This window comes from Orbicella faveolata, unplaced genomic scaffold (genome assembly GCF_042242905.1).
Source record: "Orbicella faveolata isolate gen_17 unplaced genomic scaffold, um_ofav_v1 contig_15, whole genome shotgun sequence".
In the NCBI taxonomy this organism is placed as follows: domain Eukaryota; kingdom Metazoa; phylum Cnidaria; class Anthozoa; order Scleractinia; family Merulinidae; genus Orbicella; species Orbicella faveolata.
In genome coordinates, this window is record NW_028301542.1 from 10,492,155 (window position 1) to 10,508,676 (window position 16,522).

At 37.6% G+C, this 16,522-nt stretch overlaps 1 protein-coding gene across 1 annotated transcript in view; it reads right to left on the minus strand.

The window, feature by feature from the left end:
• The window catches only part of LOC110051322 (tyrosine-protein phosphatase non-receptor type 21-like), a 64,651-nt gene that overhangs the window by 27,101 nt on the left and 21,028 nt on the right, over positions 1-16,522 (minus strand). The window contains exons 4-5 of the mRNA XM_089288378.1: positions 12,744-12,811; positions 8,789-8,830 (exon numbers count right to left, since the gene is read on the minus strand). Coding sequence (XP_089144504.1) covers positions 8,789-8,830; positions 12,744-12,811 — 110 coding nt within the window. The remainder of the gene's footprint in view (positions 1-8,788; positions 8,831-12,743; positions 12,812-16,522) is intronic.

The window sequence follows — 16,522 nt, forward strand, 5'->3', positions numbered from 1 at the left end:
TACTGAAGTAAATTTAAAAATTGTGCCGGATATCGCGAATATTGCAACAAAACACTTGAACAGATTTCCTATGGCTGATTCATTTTTCACTGACAACTTCAGTCTTCTCAAGTTAGAGAACATCCAATCTCTCTTCATAAGTTAACAATCGGTGTTAGAGAATAAAGGGAAATTCTTCAGTTCAAAAGATGCTAATCAGAGTATCAAATAAGACCACAATCTACTTGCCAAGAATGGTATAAGCAAGGGTTCCGTACAGTGACAGCATTATTGCGTTACGCGTTAGGATGCAATCACAAAGCTGATTCATCGGTCAAATCACCAATAAAATTATCAATGAAGTGTACTACAGTGTAACAAAGACTATCAGTCACATGCCTTGAAAGATGGCCTTGAAAATTAGCAACTAGTAATGGACAAGAACACTGAAATAATGCATCAACAGGCATAGACGAAGGTGCAAGTGACAAAATGCTTTTTTTCTGTTCAAGAGAAAAGGGAAATTTTGGGGGCCTCCCCAGGGTCCCCCAGCTGGACTCAGGTTACAGACCCAAGTAAGGGAAATCTCCATGAAATAATTTAAGCTAGGAATGTCATTGTTATGGATAGTGAGACCCTGAAAGATTGCCTTATAAAATCAACATGCAAAATGTTTGACATTGGTTTAAAAGTAAACAAGAGTCATGTGAACTTCAGTTTATGATGTACAATGTACAACAACTACTCTTTGTTGTGAACAGACTTTGGAATGTCCTGGTTATAAATTGGAAGTAACTGCAAATTTTTAATGAGCAAATTGCCTTGGACATAGAATGGTGGAAGGAGATGCTAAAGAATATTGAACAATTTATGATAAATATATTATATATGAATTGGCTTACCTAGTGCTTAGAGATGACCTTACATGATGTGATTATTGCTAAAGCCAGAATAAATAATGTATACAAAGGTCCAAAAAGTTTGTCCAGCATCTAATATGAGAGAATTCAGCTACTTCTAGTTTTTCTCTGGTAATGAATCTTTGAATGAATATTTCAAAATAGTTCAAAACAACTGGGAATCTATAAGATCATACAATGCAGGAAATTCTCTATGAGGTCAAATTCAATCCTCCATAGGAAAAAAGATGACGACTGGTACATTTACCCATAGTTCTTAGTGAGGGAAAGCCTTAACAACATTCATAAAAACGCACAGAAGAGTTACAAAGTCTTCAAACCTAGCATACACAATGTCCTTTGTACAGAGACAAATATTGTAAAAATTTGGCTTTCTTTGTGCCTTACAGGCTGTGTTAGGTTCGCAAGGTACTGTGGTAAAATGTACAGCCGCCATCTTTTTTCCTATGGTGGATTGTACTTCTACGTTATTAGCAAAATTATACACCAGCTCTACCATGTGTCCTTCTACATGTATGTTACACCCTGTGCCAGAATATAAAACATGAAGCCACATAATGCACAATCTCAGTACAGTGGAAATCACCAAATATTTAATTACCACTGATGAACAATATCATGTACTCTGTTTAAATTCACTACCAAATGACAAATAAACATCAGATAACCTTTTTTTTTCTGACAGTTTACAAGCAAATAGCTCACTTTCCAGGGTTGATTAACAACTCTAAACAACCTTAGTGGAGTTACACCATCAAATATATGCCATTCATTTATTCTCCTAATAGCCACTTCAGCTTGTATTCTTACATTTGTAGTTCTGGTTCATGGTGGAAAACAGTCTTCCTTAAAAAATTGTTATTGAAATTATAGTCAGTTCTGATTTACTTGGTTGTATAAAAGGAATGAAGATTATAACCTTCCTGCTTGCCAGTACAAGCTGTCTGTCAAATCTATGGCATTAAGGAAAATTCCTACAAGGCCTTAAAATGTGTTGTCAGACTTTTATTCAGAGTTAAGTTCACTTTTGGGTGTCCAGGTCTTGGGTGTCTGACCTTTTATCTCTCTGCAGTCTATTCTGCACCTTATGTTTCAAATTCAGCCTAAAAAAACTTCAGGTAAATAATTAATGGCCTGGCTCCCCAACATCAAATACAGGAAATTTGCCCATGCAATAATTTATCTGACACTACTAGTTCTGAAACATTAAACCTAAAAGCCAGATCTTGCTGAAATATTAGGCAAGTAAAAAATATTCAAAATTCATCAATGGCTGTATTTAAATCACTAATGTCCTTCCACATTCAACATTGTTTTTGGGAAACTTTTTTGTGTACCTCAGAGGCATGAAAACTGATTAATTTCTGAGTTGATTGAAGCTGATGGGTATTCATATGCCAGACTCAGATGCATCACATATTTTGCTCTACACTGAGATTCCTCATTAACTTTTGCCCAAGGGAAAGCTGAGGGTACGGCTCCCAGTTTCAATAAGTGTACTCAGTTTAAAATCACTTGGCAAGAAGTGCTTGGAACAACAAAAATTATTTGCCACCGAGGTAAAATAGGCATCTCCCCTTTTCATAAGTATTTCCCACTTTTTTCTTCTTTGTTTATCTGGCTTGTCTAAAGGAAACTTAGTCGTGGAAATGATAAATCAGGTCGGTTTTTGCCTCTATTGTTAGAGTTTGCAGCCACACAACACTTGTGTCCAACTTTTTTCCTTTTCTTTACCACATTTGCTCCAGACAAGTAGCTCTAACCTACATACATTCGAATTTTCTTGTTCTTGCCCAGCATTTCGTCCGCCATTTTGAAAGCTCGAGGGCTATTAAGCCTTGCTTACATGCAACTTCCGGTTTCTTTCTGGAATCAGTGTATTGACTAGGAGTATTTCTACTCCCCCTGGATGGGATGCTAGTCCATCACAGGGTTACCCCCAGCATTAAGTTTGCCAGTACCCATTTATATACCTGGGTGGAGAGAGGCACTGTGAGAGTGAAGTGTCTTGCCCAAGAACACAACACAATGTCCCCGGCCAGGGCTTAAACCTGGACCACTTGATCTGGAGAAGAGTGCACTAACCATGAGGCCACCAGAAGTATTTTTTTTTAACCAAAAAATAACTCAAAAAGGGAGCAAAAACTTTGTACAATAGGAACTGAATCGACACACTATGTTCTAAAAGTAACTTTTGGGCTCAGAAGGCATGTTTTTATTGGTTTATCAATAGTTTACATTGTGTTTTAACATCATTTTTATGCCACACTTGTGTGTTTGAAGCATTCTGTTAACAGTATTCTGTTCAGCAGACAAAATTACATAAGACCACCTGTTTTGTCATGCTGTTGAACTTCCTGTCATGACTTCTCAATGTTTTATCCATGGTGTGTTAACAATAGAAGAAATTAACTTTTCTATATAAATGGTTTATCAATGGGAAACCGTTGGAAATTTGCACAATAAAAGTTGAAAAGCACTTAGACCATGGGTGGATATCAAATTTTAGGTGCTCAGTACAATGCCGTTATCAAAATGATATGCATGTTACTGTGATGTCATTATGAGGTCACCTGCAAGGGTAAACCATTGCTTTGAAGTCAGAGATAGAGAGAATATTGCCATAGAATGATACAGTTTCTATTTTTTTTTCTGCCAAAATATGACTACTGAATGAAGAAAACCTTGTAGCCATTGTGTCATGGTGAGGATTGTGTTAAATGAAAGTGAAATAGAGACTCCTTGAATGCTTTAAAAGTGAAAAAGTGGCGATAAGCACCACCCCGAGGCCAAAATATGGATCAAGTTGTTTACGGAATAGACTAGGTTTCGTCTTTGTATCAGAATTACAGAAACTCATGTCACTTTTTCCTTAGTCACAAATCACTCTGACCCACACATATAGTGGATTTTGTAAAAATGTACTTGTTAGAGCTTGGGAATCTAATGGAAATCACCACAGTTTACACAAATAGAGTCCAGACAATGGGCGACAAAAGTAGTTGAGACACTTTTAGAAAATGGCGCTTTTCAATATTTAACCTCTCATTTTATCTTATTTGCATCTCAAGTTAATTCTCTGATGCCCCAGGCCCCCCAATTCAATGTTGTGTAGATGCTGTGGTCTGTGCAGTCTAAATCAATAGAAAAATCAACATTGTTTGGGGGGAAGGGGGAGAAATGTTTCCAAGACACTTGAAAATTGAGTTTTGCTGCCAAGTGTCTCAACACTTTTGTTGCCCATTGTACATTACTCATTGCACTAACACTGGTAGCATTATTGTAAGAAGTGTCTCTAGAAGTAGGGGTTTGGACCTGGGAAACAGTCTTTGAGTTAGATCATGAACTGTTCGCTTTGTCTTGAACTGGATCAGATGAATGTAACAAATGATGATGTTTCCTTTGGCAACTATCAACCCCACACCCCCTTGCAACCCAACATTTCCTTACAAAGTTCCCTAGACTGAGACATCAACTGCGCACCCTTTTCCCATCCACGAGGTCTTGTCGCTGAGGGCATGTCAATTCTAGAACTTATAGCAATGCTCAAGTTAATGGCTACTTGAACAAAGGACACATTTCAAGGTTCTCCTCTCATCACTGTCTGGTAAATGGTCATCTGAGACCGTAGCCAAGGTCATGCTATTATTGCAGGTCCACCCCTAACCTTGCATGGCAGTTTGGGCTTTCCTGATGATTCTGACTTTGAATTGACAACTTGACCAAAGTAGGTATTGGCTACAGCAGCACGACTTTGTACAAACTCTGTAAGTTGGGAACATGTTGGAATGAAAAGGATTCATACAGCTGATTGGACTTCTCTGCCCATTTCCCTCTAAGGTGAATTGGAAGTCAGGCAACAATTTTTCCAAGGGTGTCCACTGAGTTTAAGTTACTAGTATGACCTAACTGGGTAGACCTGAGAAAATACATTTCCATATCATGAGCTAGCTGGGACAAAGATTCTGGATCAGGACTTTGGATTGGAGGTCAACCAATCACCCTTTCTATGAATACTCTAGTGACTATGTATGTTTGGCCAAAGTTCTTATGCAAGATTTCTTTTGCCTGCTTGTAACCTTCCTCGGGGGGCATCATAATACAATGTTCAGTAGCTTCTTGTGCTTTACCTCTGCAGTACTGAATGTAACTTAGGTGATCTGCATCATAATGCTCCTTACTCTCTACATTTACCTCAAAGTTCTGCATAAACAAAGGGAAGTTATGGTGTTCACCACTGAAGCTCAAGTATTCTCTTTGAGACATATAAAGACCCTGCTCAACTTCATCCATAGTGTTTTGCTGTCTCTACAATTGCTGAATACTGCTTGGTACCACTGGCTGGCCACTTTCCTTGTTTCAGTCTATGATGGACAAAGCAGCCTCTTGTGTTCTTGATTCTCTTTGTTTCAGTTCCACATATTCTTACTGGGGTGTAAAATGGCCTCTCACTGCTGCATCCATAGAGTAGGGAGGCCCTGAGGATGTAGATTCTGTACTCACTTTTTTTACTTCTCCCAAAGGTTTCATCAAGTTGTCTTAATTCTTCCTGTTGGCATTTTGTTTCTTCCTTTTTGCTCATAATTTCGTATTCTTCGATGGCACAATTCATTTCAATTTCCAGTCTTTCTCTAGCTTCCTTCATACACTTATCCAGAGCTGCTCTTTTGGCTAGTTCTTGCTGCTCAAGATCATGTAATCACTTGGAACATTCTGGCTCAAAAAGGGAAAGTTCATTTTGCAGACCTGAACCCTCCTCTCTACTCGAAGAGGTCTGGAAACATAAACCCAGTTCACTGTCTATTGAGTCATGCAAGGTTCCACCACTAGGATCAGGATTGCTTATTATAGTGCCCATGAAATGAAAAATAATTGTTACTTATTTGAAAGGCTTTTGAAAAGACAGAAGAATGACATGTTCCTTTTAGGAATATCTTTTTTCATTTTAGAGATATTGACATTTTTGTATTATGCAAATAAGGAAAGCACTATGTAAGCTCCAATTAGCTTGCTGAGATGATTTATCCATTTATTTCCAACTGATGAGTTTCACACACAAAACGCCACATGTACATGTAAGAAAGATTCCCCACATGTAAGAAATAAACCAGCTGAAACTATTATAATTCACACTAAAAAAACAACCTCTGTATGTGAATTTCCAGTCTGAGCACATGACAAGGAAACTACCACAAAACAATTATGGGAAAAACAATAAATGGTCTGCAATACAAACAAACTAGATCCTACAAGTAACAATTTGTACATTTGAACCAAATTTGAAGGAAAATAGTTCATCACCAAACCATGGTATTTATAATAACTATTTGAGTTGCTTTCCCACAAATTCAGGATAACATGGTTTTGTCTATGGTGAATTATAATGCTCACAGTTTCTTAGTCCCTTGAGTAATTCATATAAAATTATTTGAACTGTGGAGAACAATGTAAAGACATAAATGATCATCTGGCCAACAAATGGCAATAACACCACTCACGATAATTATAGAATGATGTAGATGCCAAAAAGTTATTCTCTGCATTATCTTCTTTAATTTCTGTTCATGTACAGTGTATGAGACCACAAAATAAGACAAGCTCTATACATAGACATGTAGATGATCTCCAGTATTCTAGAGCTGCCTATCTTTTGTACTATGATGTTAAATAGTGATTAATAAAAAAAAACCCTGAATACTTAAGACCAGGGGCAGCTGCTTGCAATTCATCATCATCCTCTTACAAGTATTCAATTGATTTCTGGAAGCAACAGCAATTATTTCACTTTTGACTTTGCCACTGCCATTACCATTATCATTGTCATTGCCATTGCCATTACTATTGCCTTTGTCAATGCCATTGCCATTGCCATTGTCATTTCCATTGTCATTGCCATTGTCATTGCCATTGTCATTGCCATTGTCCTTGTCATTGCCATTGTCATTGCCACTGCCATTGCCACTGTCATTGCCACTGTCATTTCCATTGTCATTGCTATTGTCATTGCCATTGTCATTGCCATTGTCCTTCTCATTGCCACTGTCATTGCCACTGTCATTGCCACTGCCATTATCATTGTCATCACCATTGCCATTGTTATTGCCATTGTCATTGTAATTGTCATCCCCATTGTCATTGCTATTGCCATTCTTATTGTCATTGTCAATGCTATTGTCATTGCAATTGCCATTGCCACTGCCATTGCTACTGCCATTGTCATTGTCATTGCCATTTCCATTGTCATTTCCATCATCATTGCCACTGTCGTTGTCATTTTAATTGCCATTGTCATTATAATTGTCTGAATGCTATTGTCATTGCCACTGCCATTACCACTACCACAGTTGCTAAAAACAGATTACATCACCAGAGACCCCCCACATGACTTAGACAAGAATTACAGTCCAGTATAAGGTTTTATATGACCACGTTGTCAAGATTCTAGACCAGAAAATCAAGCAAGAAAGGAAAGATTGGTGGTCTAGGATTTTGATTGCTTAACCCATATTTGACTCCTGGAGCTTTTGGCCAAAATCGCATTTGGACATTGGACATTTGTCAGGACATTTTCAGCCTGGATATGAGCCAAATTAGCAGCAATCTACTGAAGAAGACATTCACAACAGGACAGCATGCCTTTCTTTCCACTAACGTCGAGTTTTACAACATTTTTGCTCCGACATGTACAGAAATCAAAATTTCAACGAACTGACTTATGTCTTTAGACTTTTCATTTTGTTTTAGTTTTTTTTTCTTTTTGCCTTTCCTTTTCTCCTTTTCTTGTCTTTGTGCTACAGTGACAGACCCTCTACCGGGCTTACTTCCAGTTCAAGAATTCCCAAGAAAGAATCATTGACAAAGGAAATTCTAACCATGGAGTAGCCATGTGTAGCTGTGGGAAATCTTGCTAAGAGTTTTTCACCCAAATTTCAGACTTTTTTGTGCATATTTCAGGCTCCATGACCCGATCACTCTGATTGGGATTTCATTGAAAAGATCTGTTGTAGAAAAGATCTCCTGCAGAACTCGAGCATAAGTGATGCCAACTTTGGTCAAAAGACATCAGAAGTGGAACAAAGGCCAACGCCCATCATGGCCACTTAAGGACGGGACAGGCAGCTTTGCGTTAACAAAAATACCTCTAAATTCCAAATTTTGCAGCATTCCTGGCATTTTTGAGCCTGATTTGGATAGATTTCCAAATTTTATCACAAAAGGATTCATCTTTCGAAAAATCTGGTCACGTGATTAACCCATTGACTGGCGGAGCTTTTTGGCAAAATCACATTTTTTAGACATTTTGGACATTTTCAGCCTGGATATGAACCAAATTAGCTGCAATCTACTCAAAAAGACATTTGCAACAGGACAGCATGCCTTTCTTTCTGCTAGAGTGGCATTTTACAACATTTTTCTCAGGCATGCGCAGAAATCAAGATTCATTTTGGATGAGAAAGTGATTTACATCTTTAATTAGGCTCTTCATTTCTCTTTTTCTTATCCCTTTTTCTTAAATAAAATGAGACAATTGAATGCTGGGATTGTTGTATCCTGTGGTTGCAATAATTATTATAAAATTAATGGTCATAACAGTGTTAGTTATCAATTTTCTAGGTACGAAACAATTTGAAACTTCCAAGGGGTTCAGGAATGAAGGTTTAAAAAAAACAAACAGCGAAATTACAAAGGGGAGGAGGGTCACCATAAACCCTCTGGAAAGGAAATTCTGAGGGGATGAGGGATGATGTTGATGATGTTTTAAAACCACAATTAAGGTGTCCATAACACATAAACTGCAAAGTACTTTTCTCATAAAAATTAAAATCTTAATGCTGCTTTTTGTCACAATCATTCTCATGCTCTTAATTAAGTAATTAAAAATTCTGTACCTGCTGTTCAAGGACCTCCTTGAAATGGATAGTAGTGACATTCTGCAACAGAACAATGTTAAAAAGCTATTGCATCAAGAGTAAGTTACATTCGCCTTTGTACATGTAGAGGTTAAGGTTCCAATGGGGCATCCTAAAACATGTCAAGTTACATGTACATTGTAGGTTTTTGTACAGTAATGATTTGATTTAGCACCCTCCTTCCAGTAAGTGGGTTTTTGTGTGATGTGTGATCACCCCAAACTTAGCAGTGTGACGCATGATTGGGACTGACGTTAGCAATTATTGTGAAGAATGAAAAATAAAGCTTTTAATTAACGTCTGTACAAAAACATCAAGAAATTTAGGTAGCAACTTCTTGGATTTTGGCAACTTTTTGAGCAACTTTTTGGCATTCCAGTGAGCAACTTACCAGCATTTTACGAACACAATCAGGACACGCCTATTATCTAGGAGTCTCCTGGATACAGACCGAATCTCCCGGTTTCCCGTAAGGATCTCCACTTTTATTTTGGTCAAAATTTGTCATTTTCAGGAGGAAATGTTTGGAATATTTGCCATTGCATTTCTGTGGTCGAATTGGCTGAGTTCTCCTCAGCTTTTAACCACGCTTTTAGGGTCTAGAAAGTAAAATTGCTGATGTACTTACTCCTTTTTATGTGACACATGATTGGTGAAAAAATTCTCCATGATGCATGACTTAATTGAAAAATTCAGCATGATGCATGATCAGTACCCCCTTTGCCACCCTTGAATAAGGGTCTCCCTTTGAATGTGTTTTTATTAATAAGCGCCCATATTCAAATAAGTGCCCTCATTCTAATAAGCACACCTATTATAATACATGTATATTCACTGCTTCAAGGAAAATCAGCCTTGCCATGCAAGCAGGGCTGGAACGGCTTAACCTTGTTCAACAAGCCACAAGCAATTTATTCATGTGACAAGGATCCTTTTGACAGGATCACTAAATCAACCGTCAAAGATGATGCATGAGAAAGTTTTTATTTACATATCAATGTACTGTAAGTGACACTGTCCAAGCTACTGGTGTTGAATTAGGTTAAAATTCCCTCAGGTTAATTGAACATTCACTGTATGTTTGTTAACATTACAGTTCCTGTTATTGTTCCTTTATTTAAACAAGTGGTTCCCAACAGAAAGTGCAAAGTCAGCAAGCTTCACTTGATTAAAAATAGGTGACTGCCATAAAGATTGTGTTCAAGAAAATTAATGACTTGGATTTAAGTGTTCTCCAAAAGTTTTTTGTGCTATCCAAATGATGTGCATTGTTGTCCATTTGTTGAGAACGCAAAAGTCAGCTGAAAAGGTCATATAAATATCACCAAAACAACTCTTCTAGAAGAGAATGGTAATTTAATAAGAGATAAATTCGGTTGAACTTCCACTTTAAACTTGTCCAAAGAGTTTCATAGTGTAGTTTTGGTTTAAATGAATTCAGGAAGACCTTTGATTTAGACATTCTTGCAACCCGAAGGACAATATCGTTACTTCTACGTCATAATCACCCTTTTAACCATCGCTTGAGTCTTCTTGAAGCTTATCCCTTGCCATTGTGAACTTTTTAAAGGTTTGTTTTGGTTTTAAGCACAGAATTTTGCCCACTAGCAGAAAACCACAACACACAACGCCATGTTTGTTTTCAAAAAAAGAAAACTCTCCCCTACCCCCTAAAATATGCAAAGGACCAAAACGCAATAGGTACCAAAACAATCTCTGGAGAGTGGGAAAGAGGCAATTTCTTAGTATTTTCAAAGAGCCACTTACTTCACCTACCCTGCAAGGGAATTCATATGTGCCCTGAGCTACCCCTATGCAAAGTTAACAGAGTTAACAATGAAAACTTTAACAGACTTCAGTTATGGTTGTTTCATATGTCGTCATATTGTGTCCAACTGACAAAATTATTGACATTTGAAGGCCACGTTTTCGATCAGGAACTAGCATTTCACTTACTCGAAGTACCTTTCCCAATGTTCTAACACCAATAGTTCTCCATCCTACGGACTTTGCCCTAAAAATACTGTATTAAAATTCTGTTTTGAACATTTACTTGTTTCTCAAAAAAGAAATAAGCGCCATGTCTTGAATAAGCACCCTCCCTTGAGGTACCAAGTAAATAAGTGACCTGGGCACTAAATCAAATCATTCTGGTAATCACTTTCAATAATGAAACTGATTATTTATTACGATGTGAAAATAGAGCATACATTTAATGAAAGTCTGGAACAGATAGCATTGATTGCTACATGTATTCAAATTGGTATAGGTGCACATGTGGAGCCAGTAACCAATCCCACAGAGTATGTAGTTTTTAGGGCTTTTTATCTGTAACTATTTATGGTATAGTTTTAGTTCTTTACACAGCTTTTCTCTATAATTATACAGCCTCTGTTGATGAAAAGGCCACCCTGATATAAATTAAATAAAGGTGTCAATCACTGTCCTTTGATGGATTTTCAAATGTTCTGATATCATGTGATGATATAGATTGGTTAAGAGTGTGTCCATGATAAAACCAGACAGAACCAGGTAGGAGGTGATACGGATACAGATAACAATTAAAATATGTGATAACCTAGTTACAGCAAGTCCGAAATGGGAATAATTTTGTATGAGTATCAAATGAGATATACAGAGCACGAATCTCATTTGACTGCATGAATAATGCTGGGAAAAGCATCAGCTGCATTTCATACAGCGCAATCTTCAAAGTATAAATGTACAACATATCATCAACTTCATCGTACAGGTATTGCTGCCCCTTTTTTTTTGGCATTTTGTTTGACCTGACATCCAACAAACATGCTGCTCAGAAGTCCTATTTGCGTCATTGACATTGGAACAAAAATGGTAAATATATGACAAAGAATCTTACGTTTATTTCAACATGAAAACATTTCTGTTGGTTTGGTTACCTGAATCGATTGGGAAAATAAATTAGTGTTCATTCCATCCCATTTGAAACCTACTGGAAAGAAAACTCCTCCCCTTTGGAAATTTACCTCTTTCAGATCCCTATAACCCTCGGAATTTCACAGACCCTCTATGGGGTGGGTATGGATATTTTCTGGAACCACAAATTCTCACGATATTGAAAAAATGCGGCAGAAGAAGATTCAACACATAGTTCCCTCAACTTATGTTTTCAGGTGTAAAATACAATGTAGAACAGAAACAAGAAATAACTACTTCATACATGTCACTTAGACACGATTTTGCACCCTCTTTGATTCTTGTGTTGTGAAATGTTAAGTTTTGGGACATCTGTTCCGTTGCTTCAACCTGAGTTCTAAAGAGAATATCAATCGCCATCCCACTTTCATCATATGCTGCCCACTTTAGGAGCGACATTCTTGCTTTTTCCCTTAGTACCCGTACTTTCTGTACTAAAAGACTGCCTTCTAACTAAGTGTCTTTAGTTGTCTTTATTTTCTCAAAATTACTTAACATGGAGCCACGGAGAGAAATCAAATTGTCTAGTTCAAATGAATATCTGTGCTTTGAGAATGATAATAGTGAAACATGATCCAGTGGATTTTACTTTCACATGGCCTTTCTTGCTGTAGAAATACTAACCAAAGTTAATGACAAACAGCCATTTTTGGAGGGGTGCCCCGAACTTGAAGGGAATCAAATATTTTGACCTAATTTTTTGCCGTAATCATTTACTCACCAAACCCAAACTTTGTGTCAAGTTTGAGCAAAATCGGTGATTTGAGCTGTATCACCTCCTGCCTGGTTTTCTCACGGACACACTCTTAGTAAGAAACAAGATTAATCATTCTTAATCATTATAATGGAATGGCAAGTATGCATCCAAAGAAGAAAATTAACACTTCTGAATTGTTAGACAGTTTACCGGTAGTTAAGGTGAAATTAATTCAGTTCACCCAACAGGCCATCATTAACAACTAAGAGTAGATGTACTTACAGAAGGGAAAAGAGTCTTGTTTTCTACAAAGCTTGTAAACCTCTCGGCATCATGATCACCAATCTCAGCTATAAAACACCAGTGAAATGTTAGCTAATATTCAATTGAAGTCCTGCAATGTACTTTACAACTGTTGTTTGGGATTATTGCACAACACTCCTTTCAACACCAACGTACAGCTGAAAGCCTGAAGCCGGATTTTTCGTGCATTGCTAAGGAAGTGAAATGTGACTTCCGGTGACTGACGTAATCATATTATAAGTTGACCAGAAAACCCACTCTCGACCTGGAAAATTTGATAACAATCTCCTAAATTATTGTTTCAATTATAGTCATTTCAAAACTTTAAAAGTACAAAACCAAATCAAAAAAAAATTAAAATACAAAACATAAAAAAAAAAGGGTTGATTCATGTTTGGAAGAAAAGTGAGGAAGGGAGAGAAGCGAGCTTTGGAAGCTGTCAGTAATCGATGGTCGCCAGCCTCACTAAGTAAAAAGGATGTTGGCTGTCAAGTTAGCTTCTTTGAAGAAGAACTATGCTTAAAAAAATACATTGACAGTGGAAACTCAGACTGAGGAAAGGAGAGTGGAAGTAGAAATGATCACTCCAGTCTCTCTAGAGAAAACTGCAGTAAACGAAGTGGAGGAATGTGCGAACGATGACATGGTTTCTGTGGAACAACTTCAAGACTTTTTGAACAATTCAAAGTTGCCTTGCGAAAAAGCACCATCTAAGTCTAAGAAGAACCAAACAAAAGTGAAGAGGATAAAGAACTGAAACCATTCGTAAATTGGACAGCCTTTTTGAAGATGCCCTGAACAGCTAACTAAAAAGCATTTGAGCATAAATCAGTCCCTGCTCGTAATCTGTACTTCGGAAAAATTACAATAATAAATAATTAATCAATGATGGGAAAGTACTAACAATGATTATTAAAATATCTGACCATAATTTTGTGAAACAAATGCATATGACAAATCAGCTCTCTGGACAATGGCATACCTTTGCTGGATACAAAAAGTTATCAGTGGAAAAACATTGCATAACAAAATGTACAATGGGGATTCCTATATGAAAAGGTTGGGGATGCTCGTCGTCCCAGGTACAAATCAAGGATTCTGATCTCACTTAAGGTGTTGATGATGAAACATCACCATTTTTAGCTGTCAAAGTATCCTTTAGGGTGCACTTGAGGAAACATAGAAATGCTCTCATAGAAACGCTCTCATAGAAACACTCTCATTTAATTTAAATTTTCAGGCTTGATTTCTGCTAATCTCTCGAGTATGCGAGTCGGGTCTACAAGTGTGCACGGGATCCTTTCTTGGACAGTGGTTAGTGATCAAACCTATTCCGTTTTAAGTGGTATCTTTTAGGGGTGTAATGAAGCTCAAGCAACATCCACATTAGTCTCCCTTACGAGTTTATTTAAATTTTCCAACGAGCATCCCTTGCCTTTTCATGAGGGAGTTCCCCCCGGGTTTCCAAATGTCTAACGGGAAGTGAGGGAGTGAAGGATTGAAGGAGTGAAGGAGTGAAGGAGTGAAGGAGTGAAGGAGTGAAGGAGTGAAGGAGTGAAGGAGTGAAGGAGTGAAGGAGTGAAGGAGTGAAGGAGTGAAGGAGTGAAGGAGTGAAGGAGTGAAGGAGTGAGGGAGTGAGGGAGTGAGGGAGTGAGGGAGTGAGGGAGTGAGGGAGTGAGGGAGTGAGGGAGTGAGGGAGTGAGGGAGTGAAGGAGTGAAGGAGTGAAGGAGTAATGGAGTGAAATCATTCCACCACTACAACTTGGAAAATAATAAATATTCTCCAAGTTAAAAAGGAAGCAAAAATCACTGTACAAACTGTTGTGTGCATTGAAACTTTTCACCTCATGCTCCTTGCTTGTTCTGTTCTCAGGTCAACTGCACAAGCGTAAACGCACTAACTTCCAGTTTGAGAAAAAGCTAAATTTCCAGCAGTCTTTAAATTGAATTAATTTTCTTTTATATGATACGTTACACCCCCAAATACAGAATATAGCGAAGCACTGATGTTTTCGAATCATCTTTTTTAAAAATGTGTATTTCAATATCGTTTATCTCTTTAAAGAGAACATTTTTCAAAATAAAAAGAAACCCGTGCTTGGCTGGATGCACAAATGAATACAAATTATCAAACTACTGATTAACTACCCAAATTGTGCAGCACTTGGACAAATTTAGTGTTTTCTTTTATCAGTCACATGACCATGGCTGTGGCATGTTGACATCATATTAATTTTAGGGTCATTCATTTACAAAAGTTGGAAACTGACCAAAATAATGCCACATTGTCTCAAATTACTTAACAATTACATCCTTAGCAATGCACCCCAAAAAACGTCGGCCCTTAAACCAGAATGCCGGGAATTTATGTCATACAAAAGTTAGTGAATTTCAGAAAATGAAGAGTAACATGACTGTGATTGGTAAAATCCATCACATTAAAAATGATAGCAATGGTACATTCACCCAAAATTCATGGTGCAAAAATCCCCAGGCTAGCAATTGCCTACGAGTCACCCTCACGAGGACGTAAGGGTGATGAGGTGGCAGCAGTTTTGGTACAGGCAGAAGAAATCTCAAATGACAAAGTAAGCATAAGGTAATGTAAGAGTGACATCATCAGTGATTGTTTCCGAGTAAGCCAATGGCATCGCAGTATTTTTATCTAAACCAATCACATCAGGAGGATCATGATCGGTGTAAAATGTGGTTGACAAGCCTACACGACTCCTACGGCTATTTGTATATTTGCCGCTTTCTCTGTTCGATCTCTCAACCTTTTTGTTGCTTCACTCATCTTTATGAAGGCCACTTCATGTGGTGTTATAAATAGAAGCTACCTGTAATTATTATGTAAATAGTTCATTTCGCGAAGGTGTCCACTCATACAGGTTTAACCATACTCGATTACCAAAAAAGAAGACATTGTAAGTCACAAAATTGATGAGCTGTATGAATTTTCGAATGATTCAACCTGAGATTTAATGTTTTAGACGATCAACAGTCAAGAGAATTGAGGAGAATTTGAGTGACATGTTCCGCTGTTTATTTATACAGTAAGGTAAATAAATACACATGAATGCGGACATGGCGAAATGAGGAACAAATAGTTCAGACACAGAAGAAATGACATCACACAAGGCTGGAAGTTCTGCAGTCTTAAATATTGCCTTGGAAAGGGAAGGGAGAAAAAGGGAAAAAAAGAGAAAAAGGTATTACAAAACGGGGTATTTGTATTTGGTCACCCATCCAGGTACAGACCCCGTCGAACAGGGCTTAACTTTGTTGAGCGGACGAGATGTGGTGCTGTTATGCTGAATGCAGCTTTTTTACTTTCTAAGATGAGAAAAGGTAACAGAAAGAAAAAAAAATCACTGATACTGGCTAGAAAAATAAAGAGCGAAAAAATGAGAGGAATGAAAATGAGAATTATCACTTGCTTTGGTGATCAGACAAACAGCAGTACTTTCTTTATAATAGTCTCAGTCAGTGGCATCAAAGTTGTCACTGTTTACCGCAGATGATCCATTTTCCAAGTTGAGTGGCTCATAGCCACCTTGATTCCTTCTAGCACCACATGATTCAAATGTAGCTGTTTACGCGCAAGTCTGTTGACTGTTTTGCGGCTTGTATATGCCATTGGTCAGCTTAATTCCGGGCTTAGGTCAGGTAAGACCATGGTTTTGATCATCCATGTGGATCTCATCAGTTGCCGGTATTTCTAAAATACTCTGAACGAATTTTCATTCAGCACGCAA